Source organism: Clytia hemisphaerica, unplaced genomic scaffold (genome assembly GCF_902728285.1).
Source record: "Clytia hemisphaerica strain Z4C2 unplaced genomic scaffold, Clytia hemisphaerica genome assembly, whole genome shotgun sequence".
Taxonomy (NCBI): domain Eukaryota; kingdom Metazoa; phylum Cnidaria; class Hydrozoa; order Leptothecata; family Clytiidae; genus Clytia; species Clytia hemisphaerica.
In genome coordinates this window covers 819,594-836,342 of record NW_027103334.1, presented here as the reverse complement: position 1 = coordinate 836,342, position 16,749 = coordinate 819,594, and the positions used below count along the sequence as shown (strand labels likewise).

Below are 16,749 nucleotides of genomic sequence, written 5' to 3'. Positions count from 1 at the left end.
GTTAATTCTTACATAGTCCAACATACCTTAGAAGAAATTAAAGGTGTTAAAATACCCCTTATGGTACACTCTATGGCGATTAGGGAAGACGAAGAATTAAATATATTTCAACAAATCTTAGTGCTGATCGAAAACAACGATTTGGTTTCTCTGGATTTAGAGCAAGCTGGCCAATCTTTTGAACCACACGAACTCAAATTTCTTTCAAAGCGAGTTCACATTTCTGATATAAGTACTAGGAGTTGCAATTTTAATGAAGGAAATGTTGCAGAATTCATTAATATCATATCCGCAATGAAGAGTTGTAAAGTACACTTCCAAATGCCTGAAGTTCATAATTATTTCTTTACTGTTGAAGACTTAGAGATGATGGTTGAAAAGAATATTCAAGTTGTTTATATCTCCACCGTATGTTTAGCTACTAACCGTCGAAGCTCAAATTTAGAACAATTTGTTCCTGTTTTAAAAAGGATGAAACATCTTGATCAAATTACTTTAGATGGCTATTATGACGATGGACCACCGCCAGTTCATTTGTTTGTTGACCTTCCAATATATTGCTTGACCACCAAACATTTTAAATTTGAAAAGAATAAAATGCTCGAAATTGTCGATACAATGTCACAGATAAAAGAACTGAAATCTGTGGAGCTTTGCTGGAATCGTAGGGGAAACTACAAGTTATTACCAGAAGATTTATTGTTATTTAAACATTTGCCATTAACATTGATCGATCCTGATATCCTAGATTTATCGGAAGAAACTGTCTCTGACTTTCGCAAAGTATTGGACGAAATGAGTTCTTTTAGTTATTTGACTAGTTCTTTTTATAAATTTGAATCATCTTGAGTATTCTTTTTTTTAATTTTGATATGTCCATTCTAAGGAGGAAGTTTTCTCTTAGAGCAGTCTGAGTCAAAAAGAAGAAAGAAGTTTATTATTTCGCTTTCTCTCTCTAAAGATATTTCACATATAGGTATTTGTTAGCTATTTTTGTTCAAAATCCTTGGGGGATAGGCACTTTTAAAGGTTAGAGGGGATGCCAAGAAGGGGAGGGGATCATTTAAAAAAATGTAAATGTTTATAATAAACCCTCATCGGTCTTAAGTAATGTGGAACCATAATGGTAACACTTCCCGATGTGGGTGTAAATTCACTGAGAGGGCTAAATCTACTTTTCTTCAGAAAAAATTCTTACAATGTAGGCTTTTTTGTGGGTACCTTTGTGGGTAAGTGTCCTTAGTCAATTCTTGGCACAAAAGATTTTTTCAAGTTTGAATGTCTGTTGGTATTCTCTTTAATGTTTTTTTCTAATATTTTAGATGTCAACAACTAAATAGATTTATAAAACTACAAAAAATACTTAAATGGATTTCTATTTGTTACAGATCCAAGTTGTTGAAGGAAATAATTTCACATCCTACGATTAAAGATGTTTAAAAAAGGATGTGTTCGCTATCATTGAAAAGAATTCGGGATAGTGACCAAAAGAAATGTAAACAAATCGAACAGTAGACTTGAAGTTGTTACCAAATGAAATCATCAAGATCACCACCTCAAATTGTACAAGGAAGTGCGAAATGTGTATGGCTTTCAAGAAAATGTACCAAAAATTTGGTCTAAACGAATTTTTATAAGGTATGTACGATAAGTTTATAATTTATGGAACGACGATCAGTGGAGAGCTTAGTGTTTTATCAATGACTGGTTTTCCTTATTTTCTTATCGGGGACTTAGAACCCGATGAAAAGTTACAAGGAGATTTCTTATTTCTTATTAGGCCATTCCATTTTATATCCATACATGGGATGGAGGAACATTTACAAGGGGCTCCTAAAGAAGAAATTCCAAAAGTTAAATTGTTTGCATTTTTCCTGGGAGTTTGATTTGACTTCTCTAAGGGGTTGGATGACGGAGCATAAAAAAACTTTCATTCGCTTTTCCAGGGGTGAAACGATATGCTTTTTTACATCCTTTGAGCTTTTGAGATTTCCATCCTATGACTAACTGCATACACCTCCTTCTCACAGACCCGGTGGGATTTTTCAGCCAGTGGGGGTAAGACAAACGGACAAAAACTCGATAGGGATTTATATTCCAATTTTGTTGATGAGAATTTGAATTCTATTGTGCTCTAGCCAGAAAATTCAGTGGGGATGGAAAAAATAGCACAATATTTTGCAGTGAGGGCTTGGTTATTTTTAGCAGGGACAAGAATAAGATAAAATTTTCCACTCGGGACGATATCTTGGCCAAATTTTCCAGTGGGAAGGGGCCCCAGTGTGTCAGTGAGAAGGGGGTGTTTCATTGTCTGGTTTTTCCTCTAGTTAAGGACACTACCGCTGTTTCGTTTTCCGTTGAGAAATTATCATGATGGCATTGTTTTTTCCCAAGGGATTAATTTTCTATAAAGCATTCCTTTCAATACAATCCGCCATTTGTCTGTTTCAAAGCAACAAATGGCGGATTGTATTGAAAGGAATACTTTATAGAAAATTAATCCCTTGGGAAAAAACAATGCCATCATGATAATTTCTCAACGGAAAACGAAACAGCGGTAGGTAATTTGCTAAAAATTTAAAGACCTTTTTTCTACATTTACATTTTAAAGTGCAAAAGCTGAAAGAATTCTTATCACTGATATTATCATCTTTTTTCTCAGTTGCACTCATTTTGTTTTATAAGCATACGGTAAATTTCGGCTGAAGCTCACTATGCTTAAGTAAAGCTCAATTTTGAGCCTCGACTTATGCTTAACCTTATGCTTGGTTAAAAAAATATGAAGGAGGGGGGGGGGTTAAAATTTTTTTCCCTCTCTTTAATCTTGAGAGAAATGAAGACATTTTATTGTTTTCGAATGTTGTTGTTATTATAAGTTGTGTTATTTATAAGAGATTAAACAAAATAAAATCACCAATTTTGTTTGTAATTTTCTTTTTCATTCTTCTATTATTTTCTGAAGTTTTGGAAATTATGATTCTAAATATTTCTTTGGCTGAGCCTCAAGGTATGCTTAGCATATGCTTAATTTTTCTGGAAATTTGAGCTTCAGTATGCTTATAAGCGTTATGCTTATAAAAAAAAATGAGTGTATGTCACAATTTAAAGTGGGACATTTATTCCTTCATTAAAATATTATTTTTGTTTCTGCTTTACCACCTTATGAAAGCCTTAAAACGAACTGGAAAGACCTATTTTTTGTCCTTTCATGTTTTGTTTTCGGCGAAAGAATTATACAAAGGAAAGAATACATTGGATACGCAGGTGTCTTTGTTGGCTCCTGGTGTCTTCGAACGGGGCCCTGCTCCTTATACTACGTTCAGTTTTGTGGAGGAAATTGAGTGATATAAATCTTATATTTTGACAAAACGAAGAAAAATTGGATACTGTGCTTTTCACTAGTGAAGAAAAATAATATTAAGGAGAGTATTGCTTTTATACTGTTGCGAAAATTAACCATTGTACACCAGGCGATTTTATTGGATTTTAATTCAAATCCTTTTTGACTAAAACCTACAAGCGATTAATATTCACCACATCAACTGATGGACACCGAAGACTTTTGATTGAAGCCTATAGAAGATTTTATGTAGAAACATATAAATTATATCAAGAACAGTAGAAGAATAAAAGCTGAGCTAATTCAATTTTTGGCTCATTCGCCAAGTCTCAATGATGTTAATATCTTCAAGCTTTGGTAACAAAACATTCTCAACGAACAGCAGCACTAATGAGACGTGGGATTTTTGTCAAACAAGACGTCAACAATACCTACCAATAAATGATAGTCAGAAACTTTATTTATTGATCATTATTGGTACCATTGCTTTAGTTGGCTGTATCTTTAATTCATTGGTAGCTTTCCTTTTCCATCACACAAAACAACTTCATAACAGATCGCTCAGGTATCTTTGACTTCCAGCACAATACACTCCAATTTTATAAGAATATCTTCTATAAGAATACCAGGGTGAAAATTTGCCAAATCGTAAGAATACCCTAAGAATACCCTCTATGGTGAATTCCACAGAATTTGATAAGAATACAGTCATTTTGTATGTGGTTAACAGATGTGGTTAAATGTTTCTTTTGTTAGAGATAAATTGAAGCTTTGAGGAAGAAATGTAATTTTAACCCAAATGTTCACTCAAAAGTCCAAAACTCTCAAATTAATCATTTCTCATATTTGTAAAAAAGTAAAGTCTAAAAAAGTAAAAACACGTTAACAATATTTCACCCTCATATTCTGGCAATTTCTTAAGAATACTTGACCTTCATCACATAATCACATAATAACTCGTACAATTCGATAATTGCACTAGTTATTTTTTTGTTCCGAATTTTCCTCGTCCTTTCGGACTCGGAAAATTAATAACAAAAAAATTACTCGTGCAATTATTCTCGAAATGCACTCGTTATCATGTGATTACATATATTTATTAACCCGTAGCCCAAATTTACTAATTTCACCTTGATTATAGCGCGTGACTGAGCCTTTCCTAAAGAGAAATTTAAAAGATGGCTAAATTTCATCAAGCGCATTATCTCTTTCTTTTTAGGCTCATCTTTTACGCAACTATTTTCGATATATTCGGATGTTTATCTACATTCTACAAATATCCAATGATAATATTACCTGCAAAAGTATCATGTTATTACCTAATCAGTGAGCGCTTCTTCTCGCCCTTCACAACGTTCGGAAGCCGCTTCATCATTGGTGTTATCGCCTTTGATCGTTTTATGAGGATCAAACATTTACAAGAGTATGAAACAAAATTCCCAAAATCTTGGTATCGATTTTTGCTGTTCATCTTTTATATTTCTGTCTTATATCAGACATGTGTTCCATCAATATTGAATATCTTCTACGTCGGAAATAGATCTACGTTTCCGCTTGCTCTACCAGTCAATATCATTGTATTCTTATTGTCAACTCTTCTCTACACCAAATCATTCTACATTCTTAATGGATACAAGAAGTCCAACAAAAGTGTATCGAGAACAAATTCAGACATAACCAAGATAACTAAATTCTATTTCGTCCTTTATATGATCAGCAGCACATGTCTACTTAGCGTAAGTATCTACAATTGGTTTGGGAAAACTCGTTTTGGCAACCAATTTGATACTACCAATGAAATCATTATCCTTGTCATCCTGAATGTGATCCAAAATCTTACTGGGATTATCAATGCGGTAGTGATTCTAGTGATCAATAGACCTATCAAAAGGAAGTTGTTACTACTGAAAATAAAAATTCATCAGGATGAAAATGAAGAACAACAAACGCCCAATAACAATGCTTCCGCGCGAAATATTGAACAAGCTGATGCGTCCTTATAAATAGGAAAACGTTTTATGGGGGAAATGATCAGCTTAAAGAGAAACATATTTTTTATGATATCACGGGGTTACAGAGAAAGGATTACTTTTCTCCAACAGGAGGAGGAACTGCAATGAAATTAAAGCAAAAAAATTGACTAGCTGAATCGTCCGAGACAAGGGTTTTCCCGAACAGGAGGAACTGCAAGTACTACAAAAAAATGACAATGTTTCAGGAAAAAATAATTGACAAGCAAATGAGATGTTTTTCTCAAATTCCTCTCAAATTTTGTTGTTCCGATGGGCCTGTTTATTTGATTTTACTGATGGACATGATATGCTATTATCGCTAAGGGACTGGGTTCGAGCTTGTGATTTATTTTATAGCCCTTTTCCTTTTTTGATAGAATAAAACACGGACAATACGCACTAACGAACAATTACAGCAAACACTACCAACATAATACCCCCTTCTCACAGACCCAGTAGGATTTTCTTCAGCCAATGGGGATGAAAATAACGGACTGAAACTCAATTGGGATCAATGATCTCATATTTTTTATGAATCGGGGTTTCAATTTTTTGTTCAATTCAGTGGGGATGGGTAATATAGTAAATCTTTTGCAGTAAGGATTAGTGTATTATTATTTTTAGCAGGGACAAAAATTGGAGAATAGTTTCCACCGCCAAATTTTCCAGTGGGAAGGGGTCCCAGTGGGTCTCTGAGAAGGGGTGTATATATATGTGGGCGGTAATAATAGTCACCGTATGGGTAAAAAATTTTGTGTTTCAATATTCAGTACACTATTTCGTCCTGTTTATTAATGGTTTCTAGGGCTCACTCATTCATAAATAATGATACAAATCGACTACACTATTTGCTATGCAAGATTAACTTTATAAGAACTGGGTGTACAAAAATTCCAAAAGATAAGAATAATATAAGAACAAAGCTCGAACGATTGAATTTCAAAATGATAAAGGCTTATTGCTATTGCTAATTGAATATATTTAAAAAAAACAACTTAATTTGGGTCTAGCAGCCCAGCCTCGACAAAAATTTACTATTCTTATAAAAAAGTTATATACTACATATTAATCAAATATCAATACAAATAAACTTTTTTAACAATCACATCATGGGAAATTTGAATTTGTATTCATAAAATATACTTTTATGTCACTTTTTCATAAATTTTTTTGACACATTTTAAAATATTATTTTTCGTACAAGGAAATATTTTTTTTCAATTTCCGTGTCATAGCGAAAAACAAAATATTTTTGAAAATGTGATTTTTTTAAATCGAAGTTAACTGAAAAAAATGAGAAGGCATTGGGAATTCCTTATAGGTGAGGAAATTTTTGTTTTTGTATTAAATATGTCAAAAGATTTTATGAACTTCTGTATGTTTACCCATGGAGGTATAAAGAAAAACAGTTGAATGTGTCGGTAATTGGTCGTTAAAGTCTTTTGATTTCTTTTATAAAATGTATCCAAAGAAATTCTAAGCTTGCCAGATGAAATGAGACTTTTTAGTAGAACTCAAGTTTGCTCTGAACATTCTAATTATCAGTATTGAAGATTCTAACCTTTTAATATACGAAAATTAAATAAAACTTCGTCCACGCAACAAGTTTATGTTCCATTTCGTTATCCGTTCAATTTTGTTTTGAAAATATATTTCCTCAAGCCAGAAAATGAAAAGTTCTTTATGAGCACACACGATTTCAGACTCAATTTGTAGACATAAAGTCGCCGGAGAATTTTGGAGGAAAGTATCAAGCAATAGAGTTCACCTTAAAGAAAACATTGATCGAAAAATCTTATTATTTGAGGGATTGCCAAGTTTACAGGACCTTTTTTTAGTCCAAATATTTTCTTACACTGATGTCAGAAACAATGAATCTCGCCTCATCTAATTTCTAAAGCTTAAATGAGCCAATAAGACATGGGCCCCGTCAACCACTTTTTGGTAAACCATGTCATACGTTTTTAAGAGTTACTATTTTAAGCTGGTTTGAGACCAAATCAAACCACAAAAACTATTATTCTCCCCAAATAGATATCGTTTTAAGGTGTTTTGAGGGTGTAAAAAGTGAAAAATTTCTTCGTCGCCCAACCATGGTGGCCGACATTTTTTTCCAAAATGTTGGCCCCCTCACTCAAAATGGCTCGCCGGGGCCCATGTAAGATTTCACTAATGGATAAAAGAGCTTATTAAAATGCACGATATACGAGTTTATGATCATGCAAACCTCGTAACTTTTTTAATCGTAGGGCGAGCTTGGTTACAATAGAATGCTTCTCCTGTTTCTTTATACCTCAATGGTTTACCGTAAAACCTTTTACTGTATACCTCATGTTTCACATCCCATCCATTGGAAATATTGGCCAAGAAATTGTTTTCTGTGATAAGATGTTCTAAAGTTTCTAGAATCCCAGGATTTGTTAATAGTGACGAATTACTCAAAAAGGTTTTTGTTTGTCCCTTTGGAGGGCTCTTTGGTGGCCAGACACCTGATATTTACTGAAAATTCTTTCTAACTTCAAAGCTCCATTGTATGTCGGTTTTGTTTTGAGATTTTATTTTGAATAAACTATCCATTTCGTTACAATCTCAATCGTTCTCCACAAGACATATTTCCAAAGAAATTAAAAGAAAAATTCTCACCGAGTAAATGTTTTTCAGTTCACGATGCTTGCAAAATTCTGCAAATTTATTTATTGTTATATAAACTTGTATCATCAGTCACTATTGATCATTTTATTCTGGCATTTATTTTAGGAATTCTTCTCCTGCCATGTGTTGCAACAGCCGTGGAATTCACTTTTCATCAACCAGAACCCTACAATGATCAGGTTTGACAACAATCTCATACTTTCCCAATCGGTTCCTTTTCAAATCTAACATATGATTTTAACAAATCGATTTGGTTTTTGAAAAATGAATGACGTAGCTACTCTCGGTTACCTAATAGCCAGGGGGTGGAATAAGCGGGGTTAAAAGCGGGGGGATGGTTAGTGGAAAAAATCTCAAAACTTGATAAGCGGGGGGGGGGTTGGAATAAAAATGTCCTGGGTGGAAAATTTTTTAAAAGGAGGCTGATACAGAATAAAGAGGGAAAAGAGGGAACTTTCAAAAACATTTTCCAAAAAATTAATAAGCGAGGGGATGGGGCTTGATGATATTCGACGAAGCGAAGCTGATATGCTCCATCCCACCAACCTGAAACGCTTTCTCGTGTCTCCACCCCATTTTTCTTTCTACCATATTAAAAGTGAAATCTCACTTTTGTCCCTGGGACAATGGAGCAAAATTGATTCAACTGCGCATGTCTTTTGGGTATTTCCCTCACTTTTTGTCCCATGATGCAAAAACATAAACCATGGGGCACGCACTTTTTTTCTTGTTTTGGTGAGATAGAGCATGCTACATTGCACCAACGCGAAAAAAACTTCTCGTGTCCCCAAGCATTAACTAAATTGATCCATTATTTTCAGGTTTTTTTGTCCGTCAATAAGCACGACGACATGCTTATAGTTTCAAGTACGGACTTATCCGATGGATTGACACTCACAACAGACTGTGAGGATGATGAAATGATATTTATGTCACTTGACCAATGGACTCATGGTACTTCAATTTACTTATGATAATTTTAAATTACCTTTTTTCACCCTTTAGCGCGTGAGAGCTTTTTTGAAAAATCTTCATGTTGTGAATGTTTTTTTATTATAAGAACATCCAAAATTTTTGCAGCCTTCTGATATTCTTAACTTTTTGAGTTTTAAGCTAAAGTAAAAATATTCTCAATACTATGTTCGTATTTTAGCTTCTTTTGAGTATTTTTTGTCCATCTTCCTAAAAATTTGGGTGTTTTTAGAGTCTGCGAATTCTTGAAATGTTCTTAACCTGTTCTTAGAATTTTTACCATCGAAGCCTTATGTTCTTGTATAGTTTATCCTTATTGGACCTACCCCGGTGGGGTAGAGGTCCTATAAATTAACCCGTGTTCGTTCGTCCGTTCGTTACTAGCTTTTCTCGGGATTGGCTCATTAGTTTTTCCTAATTTTTGGCACAAAGATGCAAAATGGTAATGCCCAAAATGTGACGGAGCCCGATTTTCGAAAAAAATTCATTTCCGGCCGAAAATGCCGGAAATATGCCGGAAAAACCGGTTTTTTGGCATTTTCTCGAGATTTCATCAAAATTTTTTCTGATTTTTTGCACAAAGATGCGTATTAGCAATGCCTAAAACATGGATTAGTCCGATTTTTGAGAAAAATTCTATTCCGGCTGAAAATGCCGGAAATATCCCGGAAATCGCCGTTTTTGCAGATTTTCATTGGACTTTTTCCTTATATTTCGCTGTTTTTTCACACAAAAACATTATTTGTAGCAATGCCCACCATCAAGCATGGTTTAATTGTCAATAAAAGTGATTTTTGAAGCCGGAACTTTCTAAAAATCGCCGGAAACAGCCTTTTCGCCGGGAAACAACGGTATTTCTGAATTTCTCGAGCTGTACTTTATATTTTTTCATGAAATTTTGCACACTGATGCAAAACGGCAATACCTAAAATATGACAGAGCCTGATTTTCAATTAACGTACTTTTTCGGCCGAAAATGCCGGAAATATGCCGGAAAAACCGGTTTTTTGGCATTTTCCCTAGATTTCATCATTAGTTTTTTCTGATTTTTTGCACAAAGATGCGTATTAACAATGTCTAAAACATGGCCTAGTTCGATTTTTGAGAAAAATCTATTCCGGCTGAAAAATGCCGGAAATATCCGGAAATCGCCGTTTTTTGCAGATTTCATCGGACTTTTCCTTATATTTCGTTGTTTTTTTCACACAAAAATTATTGATAGCAATGCCCACCATCAAACATGGTTTAATTGTCAATAAAAGTGATTTTTGAAGCCGGAACTTTCTAAAAATCGCCGGAACAGCCTATTTTCGCCGGAAAAACGGTATTTCTTGAATTTCTCGAGCTGTACTTTATATTTTTCATGAAAATTTTGCACACTGATGCAAAATGGCAATACCTAAAATATGACAGAGCCTGATTTTCAATTAACGTACTTTTCCGGCCGAAAATGCCAGAAATATGCTGGAAAAACCGGTTTTTTGGCATTTTCTCGAGATTTCATCAATAGTTTTCTCTGATTTTTTGCACAAAGATGCGTATTAGCGATCGCCGAAACATGGCCTAGTCTGATTTGTGAGAAAAATTCATTTCCGGCCGAAAATGCCGGAAATATGCCGGAAATCGCCGTTTTTGCAGATTTTCATTGGACTTTTTCCTAACATTTCTTTGTTTCTTCACAGAGAAACGTTATTGATAACAATGCCCACTGTCAAGCATGATTCAATTGTCAATAAAACTGATTTTTGAAGCCGGAACTTTCTAAAAATTGCCGGAACAGCCGATTTTCGCCGGAAAGACAGTATTTCTTGAATTTCGCGAGCTGTCCTTTATATTTTTTAATGAAATTTTGCACACTGACGCAATATAACAATATCTAAAATGTGACGGAGCCCGATTTTCGAAAAACATTTTTTTCCGGCCTAAAATGCCGGAAATATGCCGGAAAAACCGGTTTTTCGACATTTTCTCGAATTTTTATTTTTAGTTTTTTCTGATTTTTTGCAGAAAGATGCGTATTCGCAATGCTCAAAACATGGCCGAGTTTGATTTTTGAGAAAAAATTTTTTCCGGTTGAAAATTCCAGAAATCGCCGTTTTTGCAGATTTTCATTGGGTTTTTCCTCATATTTCTATGTTTTTCACACAAAAACATTATCGATAACAATGCTCACCATCAAGCATGATTCAATTGTCAATAAAACTGATTTCGACCAGAACTTTCTATTTATTTTTTCTGTATAACCATTCCCACTCCCCCCACCATCAATCAATGATGAATTTCTTGCGTTATGCATTTTCGCTAAACGCTATGTTTTCTGACTGATTTCTTTCATTTTTCTCCTTGCATTGCTATCTAACTTTCATCATCAGGTAGGTCCATTCAGCATCTAGCTTGTTATAAATGAAAACGTGTATGGATGTGAACATGAATTCATAAGAAATAACTTTTCCATTGGATAAAGCATTAAATCTGTAGCTAGCATGCTACACATACAACAGAGAGTAGGCAATGCTAGTAAGATAAACTGGATGTTTATATAAACAAACCCAGTCTAAGGTCATACGATGGAGCTTTTTTTTATTTTAGGCGAGACCAATTTGATTAGTTGTTTTACGGTCCCGACCGACCCTGAAATTCCAAAAATCGAAATAAAGATAAAATTGATTTTGGCAGTACATTTTTATTTTCATTGCTTTACAGATTGACAAATTTTCAAAATTTTTGTAGTTTTTTCAAGGTTTCGAGACGAGAATTTTATGTTCAATTTTTCAATTTATTCATGAATTCGAGCTTTTTGTGTCTTTTTATTTTCTATTTCGCACTTTTGTCGAGAAGAAGTAGTTTTTGCTGCCTTTTTAGGGGTCAAGTTGAACATTTACAAGAATTTTTGTCATTTGATTGGTCGTTAAAACTGTTCAAACAAAAACTTTTATTATATTTTTCTAAAGAACGCGTCATCTCTATTGTTTTGAATAACCAATTATGTGAGCATCTTGTAAAAACTTCAACACAACTGCTTTTTAGGAGATTTTATCGGTAAAATTTTACTTTTATTTTTATTTTTTTCGCCAACCGACCCTCTTTTTTGGGTAGCTTCCCGGGTAGCTTGGCCCGTATAAAAACAACAAATTAAATTGGCCTCGCCTTGAAGAAATCGAACATTTAACAAACTTTGAGGATATGTTTATCAGACACGTGAGATTAAAACAAAATATTCAAATATATTAAGCATAGCTAAAATTTCAAGGCTTTCTATTCAGCTTTTAAACCCATAGCTTGCATAGTTAAAGATACTTATTTGCATCGCTGATTGATGTTTTAAAGTAGAAATAAATTTCATGGAATATGTTAATAAAGCCGAAAATTATTTTTGGACATCTATTTCTTTAAGATTGTGTGACTACACGTTTTTGTTATAAGACAAACTATATAAGAACATATGGCTTCGATGGCCAAAATATCAAAAACAAGTTAAGAACATTCTAAGGCTTTATGGACTCTTAAACATCCTATTTCTTAGGAAAATGGACAAAAAACGATGAAAATAAGAACATATTAAGAACATTTTTAGGCTTGAAAGTCAAAATGTTAAGAACATAGGCTTCAAAAATTATGGACATTCTTATATAAAAAAGTTTTACCAACAACCTTAGGTCACTGTATGAAAAAAAACTTTCATGTAAATAAATAATTCAAGTCAATTCACCATTCATAGATAGTCGGTAGAAAGGGAAAAAATGAAATGATTGGATAACGTGACCATGAAAGCTATACTTCGTCAGCCATGTGATATATATTTCAACCAATAAGATTTCATCATTTCAGGAGGGGAAAACAAAAACCATCGTTTAAACTCACTAAAAGATTTTTGTACTAAAAATATTAAATTAATTTTTGGTTCATTTAAACACCTTCAAAACAAAAATTTATTCGAGTTAAAGAAATTTCGAGTTATGGAGAACGGTTTATAAGGCATTCTTAACTGAAAGACCATGAAGCTGTTGATATTCAAGCTGTAGCTGTAAGCTGTAATTGAAAAAGAAAATTAAGGTGATTATTAAGTAACCTTTGGTTATAAAAGAAAAGATGATCCCACCGATCCCACCTACACCGGGATAATAACGTAGGATTGGGACATCATAGTGCTTACTAGACATAGTTGGCCCAGTTCTGGCAATGGGCTCTTCCAGAAAATGTCCGTACATGGGGTGGAGGATATATTGTCCGGGGGTAGCGAAAAATCATTAGAATTTGCCTTGTCCGGGATAAATCTGCTCTGTCCGGAGGTAATTCGGGTTGTCCAGGGGGATTGGCAACTGATGCTTATCCGGGGGTAAAATCTGTTGTCCAGGGATGAAAAGTCACTTTGTCCGGTGGGTAAATCACTGAAAATTGCTATATCCTCCACCCCTCATATTCAATTTTTTTCTGGAAAAACCCAATACATCAGAGCTATATAAATTCTTCTTTTATATTTTTTCTTTTTTTGTTATCTCAAAGGTCTTGCTACCTATGGAATTTTGGTTAATAGTTTGGATATGGGTCTGATTCATTATAATGCCAGCGATGTTCTGGATATACAAGCTGTAAGTCTTTCATTCTTTTGGATGGGGAAAAGTTAGGTACGGTCTCTATGATTGGTAGGTAAGCTACACGTACCCCTGAAATATCTTTAAGGGAAAGGAACGAAAAAAAAAACAGATAGAAATCACTTGAAAACACTCGAAAAATGAAGTCAAAGTTATTAAGTTAAAGTTATCAAAAAAAACACAAGTTATGAAATTGATGACGTCACAGAAGCGCACAGAAGTAACAAAATGACGCCTTAACAAAAAGAAATTATTTAAAAAGAAGCTTAGTCAAGGGTTTTATTAGAGGTCAGCGGGGACAATATATTATGAATCTAATTGTAGAAATTTCTAACTTAGATTTAAGATATAAATGCAAAATATCAAGACGACAGAAAGGGTTAAGAAAGTTAAAAATTTATGGAAAACAATCTTTTACACACCCCTGTGTCACAGACCCAGTGGACCCCTCGCCCCGGTGGAAAAATAGGCCAAAAAATCGTCCCCGGTGGGAAAAATACCCTACATTTTCAACCCCACTGGGAAATTGCCCTATGATTCTATCCCCATTGAAAATTGAATAGAAAAAATTGGACTCAAAAATCATCCCCACTGAGGGAAAGGTTCCACCGGGGCACTGAGACAGGGGTGTTTTTACAAATTGGCAATTCTTCCCGGTAAAAACTCACCCACTCTTTTTTGTCTAGCCTGCTCACCACTTTTGTTTGAAATTTTCACAAGCTCCTCTCCTCTTCTTTTAAATTATAAAGTGGTGCCCGCAAAGCAGCCTTATTTTCGAACGGAAACGGAAACACAGAAAATCAAATTTTGTTACTGTATTCTTTCACTGCCGAAACTTTCTAAAGTTGTTTTAACTTTAGTAAATGAGGACAGCACCTAGTTTTAATTTCTTACAGTAAATTTTTTTGCATCACAGCCTAAACCCGTCTTGTATATATCGGATTATAAAAATACAGGATGGGTCTCTTGTCTATATTATTTATTCAGAATTGTAATTTAGCAATTTTCAGTATTAACATAGTAGTTGACAAGAAATCTAAGTTTAAATTTTCTGATACAGGGGCAGCGGCTCTACTTTGAAAGTGCTGGGGCCATGATTTAGTGTCTAAGGAGGCGCTACCATGGTTGGCGCCGACGGGAAAAGATTTTTGAAAATTAGCCCTTCTAGACTGCCTAAAACAGGTCTTTTTCGAGGCTTTTAAGTAGAATTTAGCTGAATCAGTATGTAAGTGATGTTTTAGCTATTTTTTCACGATACAAAATCTTACTTAAATCATCTAATAATTTAGGTGGACGAGACGATAAACAGTGGGAAAGCAAAATTTCAAGTCAATGTTGTATATAAAAGCCAAAATGTGTCGTATCAACCTTTAACAACATCCTGTGTATTACAACCATTACACAAAACAGTAATCTTATCTGACTACGAAACGGTCACATTTCAACCAGACAACCTCAAACAACGTTACGATGGTTATGTTTTCACGTCATTTATTGTCACAAAACAATACAATAACGACAATGTCAATCAATTTTACTTCAAATTACATTGTGGATGCAAGAAGACAACAGGACATTCTGGATTGGGTATAAATTATTGAGTTTGAAGCCCCAGGGAGGTTCCCAGCTGGCACACAACGTTGTTTCAACATTCATCTAACGTTATATGGACGTTGTGAACGTTAGATAAACGTCGAAAATACTTTGTGTGCCAGCTGGGCCAGGGAGGTTTGTTTTGATTTTGATAGGCTGGTGAATGAAGAATTAACTCTAGATTCTAGGCCGGTGAATTCTTAGCAAGCCCAGTTTATTGGTTAGCGTGCTGAATATGACCTTGAAGCGGCGAACCAACTGTTTAGACCAGTTAATTGTAATTTTTTGGGTACTGCCAAAATTCGCCGTTTGCCGTTGTAGTGGATTATTTTGCTCCCTGTAAAAGATAACTCCCCCAGTCATAATAAACTAGTAAAAAAAACACTCCCCCTAGAGTAGAAATTTCCCAGGAAATTATAACTCCCTTAGTAAATAATGACTCCCCAAAACCCTTTTTCTAAAGAGTTAAAAAAAACTATTTGGACAAGCCTACTCATATGTCAAGCAAAAGAAGTCATTTACCCTAACTAACCTTAACACGCTGCATTTGCAATTATTGGAAAATTTGCACTCATTCTTGTTCCAAGGGACCAAAGATAGAATTAAAGGTTTAATTTGGAAATTTTGTAGACATCTTTTGAGATATTCTCCAACTTTCATATCATTCTGGTACTTTTATACATTTATTTGTTGCTGTTAATTTTCAACAATTTTTCAAAAGCTTAACTACATTAACTTGATCAATATATTGTATCCCTTTATTCGATTCACTACCATGTGTTGCCGAAGATATCACAAATTTGCATTGTAAGATTCCGAACTTCAGAATTAGATTGAAAATGGATCACTTGACCTTTCTCAAGGTATGGCGTTATAAATACATCATTTTATTGTCTGATTTTTCATCGAATTAGCTGTTTAAACGAATCATTGAAATGTTTTCAAATACAATGAATTTATACAAAAGCTTCTTTTGTGGCTTGTCCTTAAAAAACTGGTAATAGAGAAAGAAAAAAAACCCATAAGGAAAATTTCTACCCTGTTAACTTTGGAATCAACCACATCTAGATGCTTACCCAAAGAACACGACGAGCACGTATACCTAATTTCATCCATCCGACAACTTTGGAAGTCTTCAGGCTGCCTTAGATTTTTCTTGTACATGTAGTATCAAACAGGTTACATTCTAGCTCGACTGAAGTTAGGGGGAGTCGTTATAAACCAGGGGGAGTCTAAATTTGCTAGGGAATATTAACTCTAGGAAGTCATAATTTACTAGTTTATAAGAACTGGGGAGTCAAAATAAACTATTGTATTTTAACTGGGGAGTCACAATAACCTAGCTCATTATGACTGGGGAGTTATAATTTAGGGGAGTTAAACTTAGCTGTGACAACGGGTCTAAATCAAATCCCTGAAGCTCGAAGGGAATGTCTCTTGTATCTCTCGATCGAGCAAGCGCCGGGTTGAAAGTAAAATTTCTAGCAAGAATTTGTACCCAGGGTGAGGTGAGATGGTCAGCGGGTATGTCCGAGCTAAAATTTTTATATTGTCTGAATTTTTTTACCACTGTTAACGTTTTTACGAC

The 16,749-nt window shown here is 34.4% G+C and overlaps 2 protein-coding genes across 4 annotated transcripts in view; both read left to right on the top strand.

The window, feature by feature from the left end:
* Positions 1–1,320: 1,320 nt before the first annotated feature.
* Positions 1,321–16,749, top strand: part of LOC136816884 (polycystin family receptor for egg jelly-like) — a 55,286-nt gene continuing 39,857 nt past the window's right edge. For 2 of the 3 annotated variants that reach the window (XM_067073235.1, XM_067073219.1), the window contains exons 1-5: positions 6,574–6,673; positions 8,110–8,183; positions 8,826–8,958; positions 13,480–13,565; positions 14,858–15,155. In XM_067073235.1, the coding sequence (XP_066929336.1) occupies positions 6,646–6,673; positions 8,110–8,183; positions 8,826–8,958; positions 13,480–13,565; positions 14,858–15,155 (619 nt within the window). In that variant the 5' untranslated portion in view covers positions 6,574–6,645. Of the gene's footprint in view, positions 1,639–6,573; positions 6,674–8,109; positions 8,184–8,825; positions 8,959–13,479; positions 13,566–14,857; positions 15,156–16,749 lie in introns of those variants that run through there. The other variant, XM_067073227.1, reaches the window with a different exon arrangement.
* On the top strand, positions 3,232–6,151 carry LOC136816936 (uncharacterized). The gene is made up of 2 exons (XM_067073279.1): positions 3,232–3,905; positions 4,560–6,151. The coding sequence occupies exons 1-2, from the start codon at positions 3,673–3,675 to the stop codon at positions 5,341–5,343; spliced, it is 1,017 nt and encodes a 338-aa protein (XP_066929380.1). The 5' UTR covers positions 3,232–3,672; the 3' UTR covers positions 5,344–6,151.